Below are 18,907 nucleotides of genomic sequence, written 5' to 3' on the forward strand. Positions count from 1 at the left end.
CCCGTCAGGAAATTTCCACCTTGTCTCGAGTAAGCACAGTGGCTGTTGCAAGTCTCTGGGGGCAGATCTTCCTGCTGCATCATCTCTCCACCATTAGGAGGAGTACTGGTGTAGTGAAGGCAGCTATGAAAGCAAACCACCAAAATTCCTTCCTGTCTCAGAAGCTCCAGCAGTTACTTTACAATGGTTTGGCTTGTGGTGTACACCAGACATAAATAATTACAGTCATTTGTTTAAATTTAAACACAAGGCGCAGCACAGTTTCACTTCTTTGTAGAAAGCCAAGTCTTCAACTTAACACGTTGGAAAGGTTAGCAGGTTTATTGTGTGATGAGAAGGTGATTACAATCATGATTTCCTTCCATACAAACGATGATACACAGAACAGTGGTGGTGTCTGACACTTATTCTTGCTAAACCAGTTAATGTGTGCCTTGCCTTTCAATGTGTGCACTTTCCTGGGAGCCCTTGCAGTTGGGAGCTGGGACAGGAAGATGAGTATCTTTTGCATCAGCCAGTCTGCACGGTGGTGTGTTGCTCTCTGTCCCTTCTTCATCGGGCTCTCCCAGAACCTGACACATGGACCTGCAGCCAGATGAGATACAGATTGTGACTGGATCATTGATCTGAAGAGTCCACTTGACCTACCCCTCCTGTTGTACTCTTTGAAAGGTCCATCTGTTTAGACCCACTCCTCTCTTCTTTCTGCAAATATCTTTGATTTCAATATCTGATTTCAAGCCCAGGCTTTCTGTTGATGTGTGTTTCTATCAGACCATGAATACAAGATCAGAACAACTCTCCAGGGAAAGTAAAAATAACCCTTTTCTCTGCTTCTTTTGCTATACCTGTGATCTGTGGTTGTCAGTTCCTCTTTTTCTTCTGCACCCTGCATAAATGCTGTAAGGAGAGCAGCCCTAGATATGGCTGCAAACTCTCTGACCCTGCTCCAAGTCCACCGTATAAGCCCAGAGATGTGTGGGTGTTTGCATCCTGGATCAGACAGATAACCCTTTCATCATGCTTGAAGTGAACAAACAGAACACCCTCACTGGCATTTCCTCTTTCCAGTACACGGGCCACATACTCCTCCATAGTGTTTAACACAAATAGTTTCAGCTAAAAATCCATACAATTTCCCATGGCAAGCTTTCAGGAGCCAACGTGCATGAAAATCTTTAGTCGCTACTTTGTAATGGTCACCTACTTGGGTTTGGATGCGTTCCTGCACGTTATCCTCCACACTCCCTCCTGCCGCCCCCAATCACTCACCCTTTCACCCTGTCCGGATTTTTTTTTTCAAAAACCATGAACAAAACTGTTCAGAAAATTTATTTTAAAGAACAGGATGTTTTTGATATCCTAATTAATTATTTTCTGAAATGAAAGCAAAAAGTACTTGAAACACCTAGCAGAATCAGTCCACATCTGTGGAAAGACAGAACGATAATCTGTGCCCGCTTGCCACACGAAGCCAAGAGAACCTGCAGATGCTACAAACCCAGAACAGCAAACACAAATCGCTGGAGGAAGTCAGCAGATCAGACAGCATCTGTAGAGAAGAATAAACAGTTGACACTATAGGCTGAGACCATTCATCGGGACAACATGGACCCATCCGATCTCAACCTATCAAAGACCACCTATCCCACCTCCTCTTCTGTTGAAATGTGTCCCAGTTCTGATAAAGAGTCTTTGACTGGAGACATCAGCCCTGCTTCTCTTCATGCACACACTGTCTGACTCACTGAGTCACTCCAGCACTTTCTGTTTTTATTTTGCATTTCAAGCAGTTACATATTTTAATTTTTATCTCTCCAATTTGGCTTCTTTGAGACTCCAGGCTGAGGGTGGAAGCTTGGCAATACTTCCGGCCTGTCGAGCCTCCAGAATGATTTGAGTGTTCGGAGAGCAGCACAGTTCAAGCATTGAACTTGCTCACATTCAGTAACAGCAGCTGTCAATGATCAGAGGCTGGTTACTGTGATAAGACCATGAGATATAGGAGCAGAATTAGGCCATTTGGCCCATTGAGTCTGCTCTGCCATTTCACCATGGTTGATCCATTTCCCCTCTCAGCCCCAGTCTCCTGCTTTCTCCCTGTATCCCTCCATTCCCTGACCAATCAAAAATCTATCAATCTCTGCCTTAAATATACCCAATAACTTGGCCTCCACAGCCACCTGTGGCAATGAATACCACAGATTTACCATTCTTTGGTTAAAGAAATTCCTCATCTCCATTCTAAAAGGACGCCCCTCTGTCCTGAGGTTGTCTGAGCAGCCCACACAAAATGCTGGAGGAACTCTGCGGGCCAGGCAGTATCTGGGAAAAGAGTGCAGTGACTTTTCAGGCTGAAACCATTCGGCAGGGCCCCCAAAACATCGACTGTACTCTTTTCCTAGATGCTGCCTGGCCTGCTGAGTTCCTCCAGCATTTTGCGTGTGTTGCTCAGACTTCTAGCATCTGCAGACTTTCTCTTGTGTGTGATTGGATTCTAAGATTGTGTCCTCTTGTCTGGGACTCCCCCACTATAGGAAACATTCTCTCCACATCCACCCAACTGAGGCCTTTTAACACTCAATAGGTTTAAACAAGGTCACCCCTCATTCTTCTGAATTCCAGTGAGTACAGGTCCAGAACCATCAAATGCTCTTCATATGACAAGCCTTTCAATCCCAGAATCATTTTCATGAACCTCTTTTGAACCGTCTCCAATGTCAACACATCCTTTCTTAGTTAAGGGGCCCAAACCTGCTCACAATACTCCAAGTGAGGCCTCACTAGCGCCTTATAAAGCCTCACCGTTACATCAACATTACTCATGATACCAGCACTCCACCAAGGTGGAGAGAAGTACGTTCACTACCTGATGCTGGCCATTCACCATTTTGTGAAATACTATATTATCCTCAGCCTGAAGGTAAGGGGGTTGGCCTGCTAATGTGCTCCTGTCTGTTTGTCTTGTAGGGCGAGGCTGGCAGAGATGGCGTGGGATTACCTGGCCCACCTGGTCCCCCCGGCTATGTGTATGGAGCTGACGACGTAAGTGCTTCATCACGAACTTTATCACCTGGCATCATAGAGTCTAACGCTGAGCGGAAGAGGCTGGAACCTGTGCTGCGCATGAGACATAGAGAGTTCAAAGATGAGAAACTGGCCCTTCAGCCCATCAAGCCCACAGTGGCCACCCCCCCCATCCATTTGCGCTAGTCCTACAAATTGTCAGCTGTTTTTCCTTTCTGTGCCTTGTGACGCACGGGCAGCAACCTTGATGTTTCTGTAACACTTTTGTCTGGTTTGTATGAAGCCGAGTTGCTAGCTCGGGCTCAACCTAGCACGGATGGGCAGGCAGCCAGATTTGAACCCGAAACCATTCACCTCAAAGTCCAGTGCTGACGCCACTACGCCACCAGCCATTTCTATTCCATTTTTATTTGTTGTGATCCTCCGCCCCCCCCCCACCCCGTTCTGCCACTCACATCAACACGGCTAATTAACCTGCATCTTTGACCACATCATAGTGTCCATTTAACCTACATGCCGCCTTTGGGGATGCGGAGGAGACCAGAGCACCGAGAGGAGACCCACACAGTCACAGGAGAAAACGTGCAAACTTCACACAGACGGCACCCTGGGTCACGATTGAACCCAGATCTGGGTCAAAGGTGCTCTGAGGCAGCACCTCAACCAGCTCCACCATTGCACTGACTTAGTAAACTCAAGTGAAGCTCAGTTTAGACACACGAGATTCTGTTTTTAACATCAGTTCTCCAGAATGATAAAAGGTCAGAGTCAGTAAACTGGTTTCTTAGCCTGTGCTTGTCCACCCTCCCCTTGGTGTGTAAAAGTAGGGTTTGACCTGATAGATTTGTACAAGGTGATTGATGGATTAAATGGGGTCATTTAGTCCAGAACAAGGTGTGCGCCTCAGAATTACACCTCTTTTCAAATAGCCGGCTGGCAGCTTCCTGCAAGTTCCCAACAGTTTTGTTGGCTCAGCTGTGGCCCTGATAAATATCAGGAGATTCCATACCCTGGATCCCCCTCAGGCTGCACGATCTGATTTTGAAGCTCCTCCAATAACCTCTGACCTCCCACACCACCAGATCGAGGGTATGGTGTATCAAGGGTTCAACTGAATGGTGTACTGGGGTTTGGATGGGAGGGAAGGGAATGGGGAAGCAGGCAGGGGAGGAATGGGAGACCAGAGGATGCGATCGTCATTGGTGAAACCAGTGCAAAGTAACATCATGTCTGGCAGGATTGGATAAGCTCATGGAGGTCATGGGATTGGAACCAAGAAATTAAGTAACTCAGGCAGCAGTCAGCAAAGGTGGAGACTTCTCGGAGATTCACTGCATTGAAATTAAAATCGAAATTACGGTTTAACAAGTGATTAATTCTCTCTTTCCTTAGATGGTCAATCAGCCTGGAAGAGAGGTAGGAACCCTTTTTTTCTTTGTAAATGGTACAGGGTAATGGAATTGGTCTAGCTCTGATGACGGCTGTAATATCCTGCCTGGACACTTCCCAAGTAACTGGTAGCAAATGTCATTCCCTGAACAACGGGTGGCAAACCTGTGTCCCACTGGTTTGTGGCTGATATTGGCGATGCTACACAAGAGGTCAGCATTTCACCGACCGATATTGGTCATGGATATTTTGCCTGCCAATACAGGTTGAAGTTTATTATCATAGGCACACATACCTAGGGTGTAAATGCTATGAAAATTCATCTTTTTTCAGCAGCACAGAATATTACAAAATAAATGACAGACATTAGTTTCATAAGCTTAAATCAAAAGAGGTACGTTCATATATGTTCTCACAAAAGGCCGACAGATGTATGGAGATCCAATCATTATGAGTATTTAAAGTGGAGGTAGATGTATGTTTAAAGGATTGAACACAATTGGGCATTGATCTAGAGCAGAAAATTGGGCAGATCAGCCATGATCATGTTGAATGTAGACGGTGCCCTAGTCCTTCTCTAAGTTTCATGTGTGTGTGAGAGATCATCAGTTATTTCTCTTAACAAAGTTCAATACAAGTAACCAATGAGAATCTCGAGACACCAGAAGCAATTCTAACTTGTACTCATGCGAAATATTTGTGGTTTCCCTGACGTTTAAAGTTGTGACTGCAATGTTCCTACTCCATAGGGTCCCACTGGTCCAAAAGGTGACCGTGGCAAAGCAGGTCTTCAGGGTCCTATTGGGCCAAAGGTAAGTGCTTCAATAATATCAATAAGTTGGTGCTTCTAAAGTCCCTAAAACAGCATCAAATAACATTTTACACTGGACCATGTAAAGAGACAAAAAAAGCAAAGAGGTAGGTTTTCAGGAGTGCTTTAAAAGACTTAGGAGTTTTAAAGGGTTTAGGAGGGTTTTCACTGAGCTGCCATCACCTTTCATTTGCCAACCTTTACAGGTTATGCAGTTCCCAATGGAAAGTAGCTTAAGAATCTTCTCCTACCCCTTGAGGAAGTGCGTCCCACATGGTGTCAATCAATGGGTGAAAATAACTTCGTTCTCCCTAGTTTTAATTCTTATTATCTTAAACTTACCCCGTCTGGTTATTGCCCCTTCTGCCACCTGGAAGTATTTTCTCCTTAATTACTGTGTCAGATGCTTTGTGTGATGTTGAATCTGCAGGCCAGAGGCCTGAGCTGAGTTAGTTGATTCCAATCTAACTGGCTGTGAACGAGGAACGAAGGCCCAGCTGTTTCTTGTTACTGGGCAGTGAGCATAACTGGAGGGATTTTTCCCTCTTTGTTCGTTCCTGGGTTGTATCTGGCCTCCTGGCATTTCTTGCAATCCTTCCCTGAGATGATCGTAGGGTCATGGAGAGATACAGCTTCAAGGCAGGTCCTTCAGCATATTGTCCATGCCAACCATCTACCCACCAATTAAAACTCATTCTACATTAATCCCACACTCCCATAAACTCTACCAATCACCTGCACACTAAGGGTGACTTACAGTGACTGATTAACCCACTAACCCACACACCTTTGGGACGAGAGAGGAAACTGGAGCACCCAGAGGAAACACACTCGGTCACGGAGAACGTGTAAACTCCATGCGATGTTAGGATTGAACCTGGGTCTTTGACGCTGTGAGGCAGTGACTCTATTTGCTGTGCTATGGCGCCCCCCCCCCGCCTTTGCCCCACGGCAGCGCTCGCGGTGACACTGCTCCCATGCTGTCATTGGATCGGGAGCCTGGGGTTCTGATCAAATGACGGTACAGGTATGGTAGCGTGATCCCAGGATACAGCGTAGAAGCTTGGAAGAATGCAGGGACTTTTTAAAGCTCAATTGTAAGCCCAAGATGATTGGAATACTGGGATTCAACTCCAGAGGCTGAGGGAGATAATAAATCAGTCATGTTCAATTGGCGGAGCAGACTCGATGGGGCAAATGACCTAATTCTGCTCCAATGTTTTATGGTGAAATAACGTTGTGTGTCAACTGCTCTCAGGAAGAAGAAATGGAGGGTGGTTAATGAAAGTGTAAATGTACCTCAGGTGGTTTACAGCAGTCTCCCCCTCAAGTCTCTGCACTCAATCTCCTGCAAGAGGTAAAGGAGCCTGAGGATCTTGCTTAATGTGTGATGGGGTTTACAAAGTGTGTGGTGTCTGATCAGTTGGTACGCTGACGAGAAGTGCTTTGCCTTTTCAGGGTGAGAAAGGAGAGCCTGGCGAGATCACTGAGCTCAACAGAAACGCACTGAAGGTAATGCAATTCCTTTCCATAGACAGTCACCTAAAGGTGAGTTGGCAGATACATTGAGGAGCTGTGTCAATGCACAGGAGCACTCTAGTAGCCCATCTTTGCTAGAGTCTCTGCTCTACCTCGGTATGTCATCACCTTCCCTCATTTCACCCATTCAGTTCTCCCTTTCCACCATTGCATACTGACATCTGTACTGTTTATCCCAACTTCTCTGAAGAAAGTGGGCTGTCTATTCTCTCTCGATACATTTGCTTCAGCTAGTGCTGAAGTGCTACTTTTGCACATCGTCCAAAGGGCAGAAGAAATGAGCAAATTCACCAGTGGCTAAACAAACCTGAGTGACCATCTTAGCTTTTCATTTGTGTAAACATCTTTAAGTCCACCCTTCATAGCTAAAGATCTCTAGCAAGCTACTCTCACCTACTTGATAGACTAGCACAGGCTTTATCGTAGTTATAATGCGGATAGTCCCCAGGTTACCAATGTGGGGGTCGCTCATGTTAGCAGGCAGCTCTATTGATTCTTAGGCCCCATTCAGTGCAATTGTCAGTGAATGACAACACTGAATCTCTCTGAATTATAAAGAAATCTCTTTTGCTTGCCATCATTCCCTTTCCTAAAGCAAAACAACATGAAAAAGAATCTCAGAAAAAAGTGTTAAATCTATTTTAGCAACTCTTTCAAGGATAGGAGCCAATGAACAGGAAGGTAATACGAGGAAGTCATGATAGAGGAGTATTGGGAACGAAGTGGCAAAGGTTATCTGTTGGACTCTGTATTTCTGGCTCCAACTCTTATGATTAAAGTGGGTTAGAGCCTGTTTGCTGAAAACCTATGTAACCGTCTGGTTAATGAAGGAAACGTCAGAACAAGGCAGAGACTTGTGCTGACCTGAAAAGCCTGTTGTGTGGTTTCATTGTACTTCAATGGCACACGATTAATGAAATTGGAATGGTTTACTTTGACTGGTGTACAGAATCTCCCCATCCCACTCAGCTGTCTGCTTTCGTGAGGGGGTGGCATGGTGCTGAGGTTTCAGGCCTCACTCCGTTCATCATGGGGATAGTGCAATCGTGACTGACTGGGTACTTTCAGCAGCTGGTACTGCCCCAGCTCGGAGAACAGTGTCTTCATAAAGGTCTGAAACTAGGAGAGGCATTAGTTTGTGTTCAGGGCACAGAATGATAGAACAGTACTTGACGGTTGTTACAAATAATCACACAATTTGACTGATTTATTGCAGTACAGCGAGTGATTAAAGGCCTTCACTAGCATGCACAAAGTCTGGGAATTGGCAAACCAAGTGGTACATAACTGAAATATTAATCTCTGCTAAATCTGAGGCCTGCTCTTGGTCTGGTTTAGACATGGACACCCAGACACACATCGCTTCATATTTCTGAGAATGCTTCCCGGTTGTCTAGTCTAACTCCCCACATCACAGTGAACAGAAATGGAAATGGGACAGAGTTAGCGAGTTCCTTGGCTGTTGGTTAAGTTTATATCAGTTGCGCTGACAGGAAAGCTATTCATGCTCATCTTTCTGAGATGGTGGAAAGCTTCTCTGATCAGCTGCCGTTTCTCCAGGGTGAAGATTAAGTCAATGTACAGCACAGACCCAACCAGTGGCGCTTAGAGTCCAAGAGTAAAATAGCACAGAAACAGGCCCTTTGGGCCAACCTGTCCATGGTTTATTCTCAGCTTAAGGCTTCTTCCATTTTCCTTCACCTTATTCATTAATGATTATGTTCCATTGAATTTTTATCTTGCTTTACTTTGTGAATGCATCAGTTTTTTTCCCAGCGCAAGATCACTTTGTCTCAGTTACTGTCTTAAGATCCACACTCTCACTGCTCTTCAGATAAACAAATTTCTTCTCCGTGCCCTGTTTGGTTTTTAACATGTTTTTTACTTTGAGGGTCTTTACTTTTGCTCTTCCAACTGTCCAGTCTCTCAGGATCCTTTATAATATTAGACGACTGTTAGGTCATGCTTATGCCTCGGCTCTTCAAGAGAAAAGAGTTGAGTTTCTTTGTTGCACCCTGCACAGTGCCTCCATATCCTCTGAAACTGAACTCAGCACTCCCGAGCAGGGTCCAGCTGAGGTTTGTTTAGCCACTCTACATTAAGGTGTCCAATGCTTAGAGTTACAGGGTGTGAAAACAGGCCCTTCGGCCCACTGCTTCCATTCCAACCATCAATCACCCAGTTACAGTAGATCCACTTAATTCTCCCCACATTTCCATCAGCTTGCCTCAGATTCTACCAGACCAGGGATTCACAGCACCCTTCCGACCCACGTGTTTATAAGATGTGGGAGAAAGCGGACACGCCCATAAGAAACCCCCGCGATCGCAGGCAGCGGGTCTCCGGATCTGAGAGGCGGTAGAGCCACCGTGCTGCTGCTGTCCTTAGGGTGATGTATAAAAGTTGTACCCCAGCCACCAGCGTAAGGAACCGTTCTGAGAGCAACCTGGCTGCTCTCCACTTTCAAACCCTGCCCCACCAATGCAATGATCATTCTGCCTGGGGCTTTCTTCCCGGGGCAGTGACAGAATCGGCCCTTCCCAGTTGAACTGCTTTGTACCTAAAGCTCTATAAATGTTTTTCTTTCACAGGGAGAACCTGGTGATCCTGGACACATGGGCCCAGAGGTAAAGTTGCATCATTAACATTACATTGGTATTTATGTCAGCTTACATTGCACAACAAAGTTTCCCACTGCATTGTCTACTTGGCAGCAGTTTCTGTCTCCCTTACTAAGGGGGGGGGGGGTCCCTTACTACACTAAACTCCTGATCCTCCAAGCCTCTGCCCTCAGCCCATCTCCCAAGAGACAACAAAATGTGCTAACGACCCCCCCCCCGGAGTGTTTAGCTATTGAGAATTGAGTCCGTTTTGGAGAGTGTCCTCCATAAGGAAGCAGATTTTCTCTCCAGAGATTATCCCATCCTCCAATAGCCTCTGTTCCTTAGTGAGTTTATACAGATCATTATTGACCCCAGATGACCCCCAACCCTAGGATAGAACCCCACCTCAGGGATCAGGTACTCTACCTACTCTCCCACTACTATTTGCTGGCTTCCTGCCTGGCACCTAGCCTACCTGCCACCCTGTGTAGCCCCCGTCTGATAGGAAGCTAGGTGTCAGGGCTGGATTCCAATTTTTTTAAAAATACCCAAAGACTACATCAAATATGTTTTGTTGTTCCTCTCTGTGTCTTGTGGCACATCGGGTGGCAACCTTGCCATTATTTTAGCATTTGTGTATTTTTTTACGCGGCCGAGTTGCTAGCTCGCCACTAAACCCAGCACGGATGGAAAGGAGTCAGCCGGATTCGAACCCAAGACCATTCACCTCAAAGGCCGGTGCGGATGCCAGTACACCACCAGCTGGCTGAATCAAATATGTAGAAACCCAGATTTCCACTGCCCAGCGCCCCCTCCCTATGACCTGCACAACTTGTTCTGGAACAGACAATTGGGATACAGAGTTTGTGTCCCACTTAATGGCAAGCAGAGCACTTGCCAATGAGTGCTGAGATCTCTCCCAAGGAAGAGGTTCCACCTGACGACTTGCTGCTTTCCCTTTGTTCATTCAAGAGCTATGGGCTTCGCTGACTAAGCCATTTAATTATTCATCCCCAATTGCCCTTAAGAAATGCCGCGATGCTGTGCCAGCCTCATCAGAAGGTGCTGCTGAACTGCCTTCTTGAACCGCTGCAGTCCATGAAGTGTGGGTAGACCCTCAATGCTGTTGGGGAGGGAGATCAAGGATATTGACCCAACCACAATGAAGGGATGGGGATATGTTGTGTGGCTTGGAGGGTAACTTCCAGGTGATGATGTTCCCCATGATTTTGCTGTCCTTGTCCTTCTAGCTGGTGGGTTTGGAAGGTGTTTAAGGAACCTGGGCAACTTACTGCAGTGTAGATGATACAAATGTCCGCCACTGTGCGAAGGAACAGTCGTGGATGGGCTGCCCCTATCAAGCTTGCTGCCGCTGTGACCCCTGTGGTGTTGAGTTCTTGAGTGTTGTTGAAGCTACCTTCATCACACTCCTTGGAGATGGCGGACAGGTTTTGAGGAGTTGGGAGCTGAGTCACCAGTGTCCGACTTGTCGTCATGGTCACTCTCCAGTGAACGGTCAGTGGTAACCCCCAGGATATTGAGAGTGGGGGATTCAGTGATGGTAATGCCACTGAATGTCAGAACTGTGTGAGGTTTTAGGAGTTAATGGTATATTTCGGTTAACAGTACATTCCATGTGATTGTAGATAGAAGGGAGTTCAGCCTTTGTTCCTGCCGACACCTTCATGACCAAACAGGAGTTCAGCTCGAAGCCCAGGATCACACTCAGCGCTGGTTGATTGTCAGGGTGGATATTGGAGCCCAGCACCCATGGGTGCTATCAGCTGACCTCCCCAACTCATGATTTAATCCACGGGAGATTCAGGGAATCAAGGGATAGTGGATTAGTGCAGGAAGGTGTCAACAAAGGAGACATAGTCCTATTAAATGATAGGGAGTGCAGCTCTTTCTTATATTTCCAATGATGTCTGTTTGCAGGGCATCCCAGGGTATCCTGGTCGAAAAGGTGAAATTGGTTTGCCAGGACGACCGGTGAGTTTTGTCGATAGTTATTTCCTTACCATTCACAAAACCGGTCACTTAACAGGTGCTCACATTTGTCAGAATAAACAAGTAATGTGGTCCCACAGTCTCATGTCCAGCATAGGTAATGTACAGACACACAGTCCTTGAACTAATCTGCCTCAACTTCCGTCACACAACACCACTTCTTGTGCTGTTGCGTACCGGGTTAACCAGGACTCCAGCAACATGGCCCACAAGCCCCATCCAGAAACTCTGCATTTCTTAGCAGGATTTTCAATCGCCCTGGTACTGTAGATTTCTTCCAAATTATGTGAGCAATAGACAATGCACAGAATTCATCAGTAGTTCAATTCATCCTACCTGCTCTGAGAAATCTCAGTTAATCTCCGCTCAGGGGACATTGTGGTTTCCCTTGAAGCCGTGTTATTTTAAAGGCCAATTCTCAAGTCGCCAGTCCTTACCGAGATCTGGAACCTCTTGATCTTACATGGAGGTCAGAGTTGAGGCCACCCCGCTGGCCTCAGTACCACTCCTGCCTCACGTTATTTTACGCACTTGCTACATTGGGCCAGTCACTCAGAACTCTGCACTCAGGGAGAGAAGACTTCATCCACTTCTCCGATGTCAGAGGGAGATTAAACCAGACTACCAGGCCTTCTCAGGTATCCTGTTCATCTCTCCTGAGGAAACCAGTTTCCCCCTGTGGGGTCCTTGCCCTCTGCGACTCTCCGCCAGTATTGGTGACTCTCCCTTCGTTTCTGCTCGTGGTCTAACCGCCTTTTGTTTCCGGCAGGGTCGTCCTGGGATAAATGGACTGAAGGGGGAAAAGGGAGAGGCAGGAGACTTCAGCGGTGGTTATGGATTTCGGGTGAGTCTATTCTTCGCCAGACTGCTTTATCTGACAGAACCCCTGCTTTGACCTCAGCTTCGATCTGATCCTGTTTTCCTTCATTATCAGAGTATTCCAGGCCCTCCAGGACCCCCGGGACCTCCTGGACCACCCGGTCTACCAGCGCCAACCTTCGACAATAACGTAAGTGGATTGCACTAGCGTCTGAGGGTAACAAGTGAAGCGTGGTACAAGGTGACTATCTCACCATGATGTCTCTACCTATCGCCCAGTACTAGTTTCTGAGGCAGAAAGCCCATTGGCTCATTCCACTCTGTTACCAGTGAAACAGTGAGGGAGCGTGCTCTATGCAATTGTGCTTTGAGATGATTCGGAGAATAGACAGGGGCTTGGGAACATTCCAGGTTCAAGGTCCTGTCTTCATGACTTGGTGTTTACACAAGCCTTTTGTCTATTCTCACAGAAGATCCCAGAGTGTAAAGTCAAAGAGGTATTCCCCCGTGTCCTGGCTAAAAAGTGCTTCCCAGCCAATGGGTTTTTCGGCAGGTACCACCTTCCAGTCTGTCGAACACCTCCAAGTCATCTCTCAGCCCACCATCTCCAGCACCGAGGCCTTGATTTCACTCAGCTATGTTGGAAAGGCTGTATTATTCACTTGCCTGACACAAAGAGATGTTATCACAGGGAGAAATAGTAGCTGATCCTTACAATAGTGTGGTTGAATAATGAGCAGACGTGCCCTCTGTTTAAGCCCTGCCCATGGCTATGAAGGGTCAACCTAGATTTTAGCGCTCAGACCTATAGGGGGGCGAGAGGAACTCACTGCATTCTCAGAGACAAGATTGCCACCAGTGAGCTTGGAAAAGTGGCATGGGCTTTCAGCAGATTGCAGAGTCTGACTTGTGTTACCTGTCTTTTTTGAAGGTGTTTGGTACAGGAGCTGACTCCTACCCAGGACTTCTTGGATCGCCAGGTAACAACCCATCCATGGATCTTACTGCTCTTTTGTAATCTGTCTGTGGTTTATTCTCCAAAAAGCAGCCTCCCACTGGGATCCTTAGTTCTGCTGGAAGGAGGGAATTGAGGAGAGGCCTTACCCTTAACCTTAGTGGTGCTTACATGAAATGCTTGGTTTTCCACTGGACGTGGGCTAGGAAGTAAAATGATCAACTGTCATCAGTCTTAACCACTGCCTGTTTTGCTGGGTCTATCTGGCACTTTTGGTTTTAAATTCAGATTTTGTAGTGTCCATGTTTCTCAATAATTGACGCCAAACTGATTAGAAGTAAATGGTGTTCCTCCTGATCACCAAATTCAGCGACCACTCACTGGCATTCATTTGGTTTGCTTAGTCACACTAATCTGCGAACCTTTTTTTAAAAAAAGTTTCTGATTGATTCAGTAAGTTATTGTTTAACTTTCCCATTCTTGTATGGCAAGGCTAGCATTTGTGGCCCATTCCCAAGTGCCCCTCAGGAGCCAGTGCTGAGCTGTCACCTGGGTACTCCCATTAGTTACAGAGTGTGGGTGTAACGTACTGGGATAAATGGTGAGCCTCAGTTTGAGCAGTGTTTCAAACCTCAACCTGTGGATCTGTGCTCTTAACATGATAATTCCAGCTCCCTCTCCTCACTCAGGTCCGAAAGGAGAGCGAGGCAGCCCGGGTCATCCAGGGCCCCGAGGGGACAAGGGGGAAGCGGGCCAGCCAGGAAATCCAGGCCCACCCGGTGAGTAGAGAAGGATCTCAGAGGGAACAGTCACAACATTTGCTTTGGGAAGGGAATACGTGGACAAAGATGAGGGGGAATAGCCAGAGTGTAGAGTTCTAACACATATTTGTGGGCAGGCAGCCCCTAGGTTATGGCAGGGTTCGTTCCTGAGCACTGTTCATAATCCAAACTGGAAATGATCAACAGTGTGTGGGAGATCATAAGCACAAGAGGTTCTGGATATCCAGAGTAACACACAAAATGCTGAAGGAACTCGGCAGTAAGGCAGCTTCTATGGGGAGTGTTACGTACCCCGTAACTGGGTTGCCAAACCAGCAGAAATGGACCACTCAGTTGGAGTCTGGATTACTGGAACTAAGAAAGTTTTATTAAAGAAATAAGCAACACAGTACTCTAATAGTAAGGATATAAATGCAACAGGATAGCAATGAATAAACACACATGTACACAGAACTAGGATAATAGGGTCAATCAAGCTATCGCAGTCTAGGGGTAAGATGATCAATCACAAGTGACAGAGTTCAGTTTAGTTCAGTTCGCAGTAATCGCCGTCGTGCTGTTGGAGAAAGAGAGAGAACGAATGAATATGCAAATCGGATTCCAAACAGACCTTCGATATTCCTCGCAGTTAGCTTTCGGGCGAGCCCTTTGTAATGTCTTTTGAGGTCACCGACTGTGACCCCTCCGTTCCAGACACGATCGTTCTTCAGCGGTGAACCTGGCACCCAGGCAAGGGCGGACATGCACCAGGTTCCCGCCGACCGTATCTTTCCACCCTGTGCGTCTATGGCTGGTCCCCCGATCAGACCTCCAAAACTCCCATCGACTTGTGGGGGCGCACCGCGTCCAGGGTCTCGTTACCTCATGGTGTCGTGTGTGTTGTCTTAGTGAACTTGCCCCTTTTTATCCCCCTGCTGGGGTATCGCCTGTCCATCACACTTCAAACAGTTCAGGGTTCAAAAGGAGCCCGTCTTGACAATACTCAGACCGGTGTCTCCTTCCGTTAATCTCTCTCGTCTCTTCATTAACATTTCCAAATGCTTCTCCATTGTCTTACTTATCTCTCCCTCCTGAAGACTGGTGGCAGATCAACTGTTGATCCCAGGGTTCAAAAGGAGCCAGTCTTGACAATATTTAGACTGGTGTCTCCTTCCGTTAAACTCTCTCGTCTCTTCATTAACATTTCCAAATGCTGCTCCATTGTCTTACTTATCTCTCTCTCCAGAAGACAGGTGGCAGATCAACTGTTGATCCCACTGGTGCTAGCACAGGACAGTTAACATCTTAGTCTATGTGTACTATTGTAACCCTCTTTCGTCACAGGAGAAACAAACATTCAATGTTTTGGCCCAAGACCCTGGTCTGTGCGTTAGAAACAGCTGTGATGGGAGAGCAAGCAGGCGCAGGAATTGCAGCCGTCCGGCCGACCTCGCTGACTTAGAGAGCACGCGAGTGTGCCTGCTCGGCGCTCCCAGCTCTGCTCTCCTCAATCCAGCACCCAGTTCCTGTGGCTCTGCAGGTGGAGAGAGGGGACAGGACGCATGTGGATAGGTACATGGAAGGGAGGGACTTGGAAGGTTATGAGCTGAACGTGGACAACTGGAATTAGCTAGGAGAAGGCTGTGGTCGGCATAGATAACTGGGCAGAAGGGCCCATTTTCATGCTTCGGACTATGAAATACCCCATTCCCACCCAGCAGAAGATGCCTGCGGCCCTGCGGCAGCGTTCATCCCAAATGCTCCTTTGTTTATATGGTGTGTCCTTAAGTTAGGCATTTGTTATGAAGGAAGTGAATGCATGCCTTCAACATAGGAGGAGGTAATTCCGCCCTTCTATTCTGAAGTCTGGTCTGATCCACAGATCAATCCGATTTGCCCCTGTAATCTACTCTCTTACACTGTCCATCAACTGATTCAGCTACCGCCCTGCACTTGGAGTGGCTCTTCAGCAGATGGTTAACCACACTGCACATCTTAGGCTGAACTTGCAAACTCCACACAGACATACCGTGGGTCAGAATCAAACCAAACCTGCTGTGATAACAGTGTGTTATCCCCACTCCTTGCCCTTTTAGAGCTTAGAGCTTACAGTATTTTCCAGGTAAGGATGGTGTGAGACTTCAAGTGGGAGGGGGAGGGGTTCCAATTCATCTGCTAATTTTGCCCTTTTAACTTTAAACTTGCCCGTGTTTGGAAGACGCAAATGAAGGGACTTGGCAAGATGATCTGTTCCCTCTGGTAGATGGTACATCAAGCACTGATTATAAAGGTAAACACGAGGAATTGTGCAGATGCTGGAAGTTCAAGCAACACACATCAACGTTGCTGGTGAATGCAGCAGGCCAGGCAGCATCTCTAGGAAGAGGTACAGTCGACGTTTCGGGCCGAGACCCTTTTAGTCCTGACGAACGGTCTTGGCCCGAAACGTCGACTGTACCTCTTCCTAGAGGTGCTGCCTGGCCTGCTGCGTTCACCACTGATTATGAAGGGCTGAATGATTAAAGTGGTGGACAAGCGTTAGGAAGGATGGGAGAGACCGGGACCATTGTACCTCTGGGCTCTGCTACCTCACAGCACTTCCCTGAGAAGTGTAAGGGCCCGCGTGCAGTGAGTAGGCCGGAGTCACTGCTGACTCCCACCAGTCAGGAGTTCGCTAAGGCAGCTCCACCCGAGGAGACCTGGGTCAACAGTTCAGCCATTTTGGTCTTCGTACCTGAATCAATACTCAGGTTGCTGTTCTCTTCTGCTTCAGGAATCATCCCATACGATGTGTATGAGTATCACCCTGGAGGCAGGGTAAGTGCTGCAAATTTCTTAACTTGCTGACTTGATTCTCCGAATCCCTGTGGCTGCAGTGCTCGGCTGGCCAGCTGCCTCCACTGTAACCCCAACCCTTTACTCTGTGCCACACACACAAAACGGTGGAGGAACTCAGTAGGTCAGGCAGCATCTGTGGAAATGAATAAATAGTTGATATTTTGAGTCAAGACTCTTCATCAGGCCTGGAAAGGAAAGCGGTAGATGCCAGAATAAGGAAGTGGGGACGGGAGGGGAAGGAATGCAATCCGGCAGTTGATTGGTGAGACCAGGTGAGGGGGAGTGAGGCAGTGCGGATGAAGTAAGAAACTGAGAGGTGATAGGTGGAAGAGGTAAAGGGCTGAGGAAAAAGGAATCTGCTAGGAGAGGAGAGTAGACGCAGGGGAAATGAGGACCGGAAGAGAGTTTTTGGGCGGCAAGGCAGAAGGCAAGGGTTCCGGTCTGAGGGGTGACCAAACGAACAGCTGGGGTGTTGTGGGGGACATTCTGTGGGAATATTGACCGACGGCCTGGATAGGTCCGGAACGATATTCGTACACGGTTCCTTGCAATCTCTGATAGGATGGCAGGGAGGGAGACTGATGGTGACAGCAACAGCACGGAGTTTGAGTGGGAGGAGGTGGGGAGAGGGACTAAGGACAGGAAGGTGAAGGGTCGGAAGAGAAAGAAAGGAGGTGGGTCTAGTGGAGGTGGATCAGAAAGTGAGGGAAGAGAAGTTGAGGAGAAGGGCCCGAGGGTAAAATTGCTAAATGCAGTGGTAAGATTTGAGGGGGAAGTGGGAGTAAAGAAAATCAATCCACTTAAGCTAACAAAAATCATCAGAGGGCAAGTAGGGGAAGTGAACCATGCAAGAATTTTAGGAGTTGGAAACCTGCTGATAGGATGTAAAACTGAAGAGCAGATGGAGAAGGCAATGAAGGTGACTAATGTTGGGAAAGTCAAAGTGTCCAGGGTTGTAAGAGTTGGAGCACAAAGGGTCAATGGTTGCAAGGGGGTGATATCTGGGGTTCCCCTCAGTGTTAATATGAAGGAGCTAGTGGAGAACTTGAAGGTGAGGAATAGTTCAGTGAAGAGTGTGAAAAGAATGACAAGGGGAGCAGAGAAAAGGGAGACTGAAACCATTCTGGTAGAATTTGAGGATAAGGTGCCTCCAAAGGAGTTATATTTTGGATTTCTATGATACAGTGTAAGAGAATATATATCAAAACCTATGAGGTGTTTCAATTGCCAGGAGTTTGGGCATGTGGCCAAAGTGTGCAAAGGAAAGAGAAGATGTGCAAGGTGTGGTGAGGAACATGAATACAGAAAATGTGGAGCGGGAGTAAGACTAAAGTGCTGTAATTGTGGAGGTAACCATAGTGTAGCGTATTGGGGATGTGAAGTGTTGAAAAAAGAGGTAGAGGTGCCACAGATAAGGGTAAGGAAAAAGTCTGATCTGCTGAGGCAGTGAAGTTGGCAGGACAGAAGAAAATGAATGAGGGAGGATGTAGCAAAGAGCAAGCAGCAGCTAAAGAAAGGCAAGATAAGAAGAATGCATGGATAGAGAAGAAGAAATTGGTGACCTTTATAGCAGGAGAGGTAAACGCAACTTATGAGATCAAATCTAAAACTGAAAGGATTCAGATTATTGTGAGAGCTGCAGAGCACCATTTGGGTATGATAGGATTAAAATGGGAAGAAGTAAACAATGAGCTCAGGGTACAGTCAAGTCAAGAGACAGTATGTGTGGGTTGATATTACTAATAATGCTACTTCTTCAATGGAATGCAAGAAGCCTGATTGCTAATGGACAAGATTTCAAGCAGTTTATAGCTAGTAGGAGAGAAAAGCCAGATGTTGTGTCTATCCAGGAGACCTGGTTAAAACCTAATTTGGATTTTGTTTTATATGGTTATGAGGCAGGAAGGCGAGAGGGGGGAGGAGGAGGATGTGCAACTTATGTAAAGCAAGGTATTCCTTACAGAATACTAGGTATAGGAAGTGAACAAGAGTATGTGGTAGTAAAAGTATGGGCTGAAAGGAAAGAGTTGGTGATTGTGAATTATTATAATCCATGCAAAAGACTAGAGTTAAACAAGCTTGAGGAGGTAGAAGGGCAGAATAGTAGTAATGTTGTTTGGTGTGGTGATTTTAATGGACATAATGTATTATGGGG

At 46.9% G+C, this 18,907-nt stretch overlaps 1 protein-coding gene across 3 annotated transcripts in view; it reads left to right on the top strand.

Annotated features, from left to right (window-relative positions):
- The window catches only part of col18a1a (collagen type XVIII alpha 1 chain a), a 291,702-nt gene that overhangs the window by 255,163 nt on the left and 17,632 nt on the right, over positions 1–18,907 (top strand). For all 3 annotated transcript variants that reach the window (XM_063051689.1, XM_063051687.1, XM_063051688.1), the window contains 11 exons: positions 2,971–3,045; positions 4,420–4,443; positions 5,166–5,228; positions 6,686–6,739; positions 9,358–9,393; positions 11,308–11,361; positions 12,149–12,223; positions 12,314–12,388; positions 13,130–13,178; positions 13,843–13,932; positions 16,688–16,731. In XM_063051689.1, coding sequence (XP_062907759.1) covers positions 2,971–3,045; positions 4,420–4,443; positions 5,166–5,228; positions 6,686–6,739; positions 9,358–9,393; positions 11,308–11,361; positions 12,149–12,223; positions 12,314–12,388; positions 13,130–13,178; positions 13,843–13,932; positions 16,688–16,731 — 639 coding nt within the window. The remainder of the gene's footprint in view (positions 1–2,970; positions 3,046–4,419; positions 4,444–5,165; positions 5,229–6,685; positions 6,740–9,357; positions 9,394–11,307; positions 11,362–12,148; positions 12,224–12,313; positions 12,389–13,129; positions 13,179–13,842; positions 13,933–16,687; positions 16,732–18,907) is intronic.

Source organism: Mobula hypostoma, chromosome 6 (genome assembly GCF_963921235.1).
Source record: "Mobula hypostoma chromosome 6, sMobHyp1.1, whole genome shotgun sequence".
NCBI classification, from domain to species: Eukaryota; Metazoa; Chordata; class Chondrichthyes; order Myliobatiformes; family Myliobatidae; genus Mobula; species Mobula hypostoma.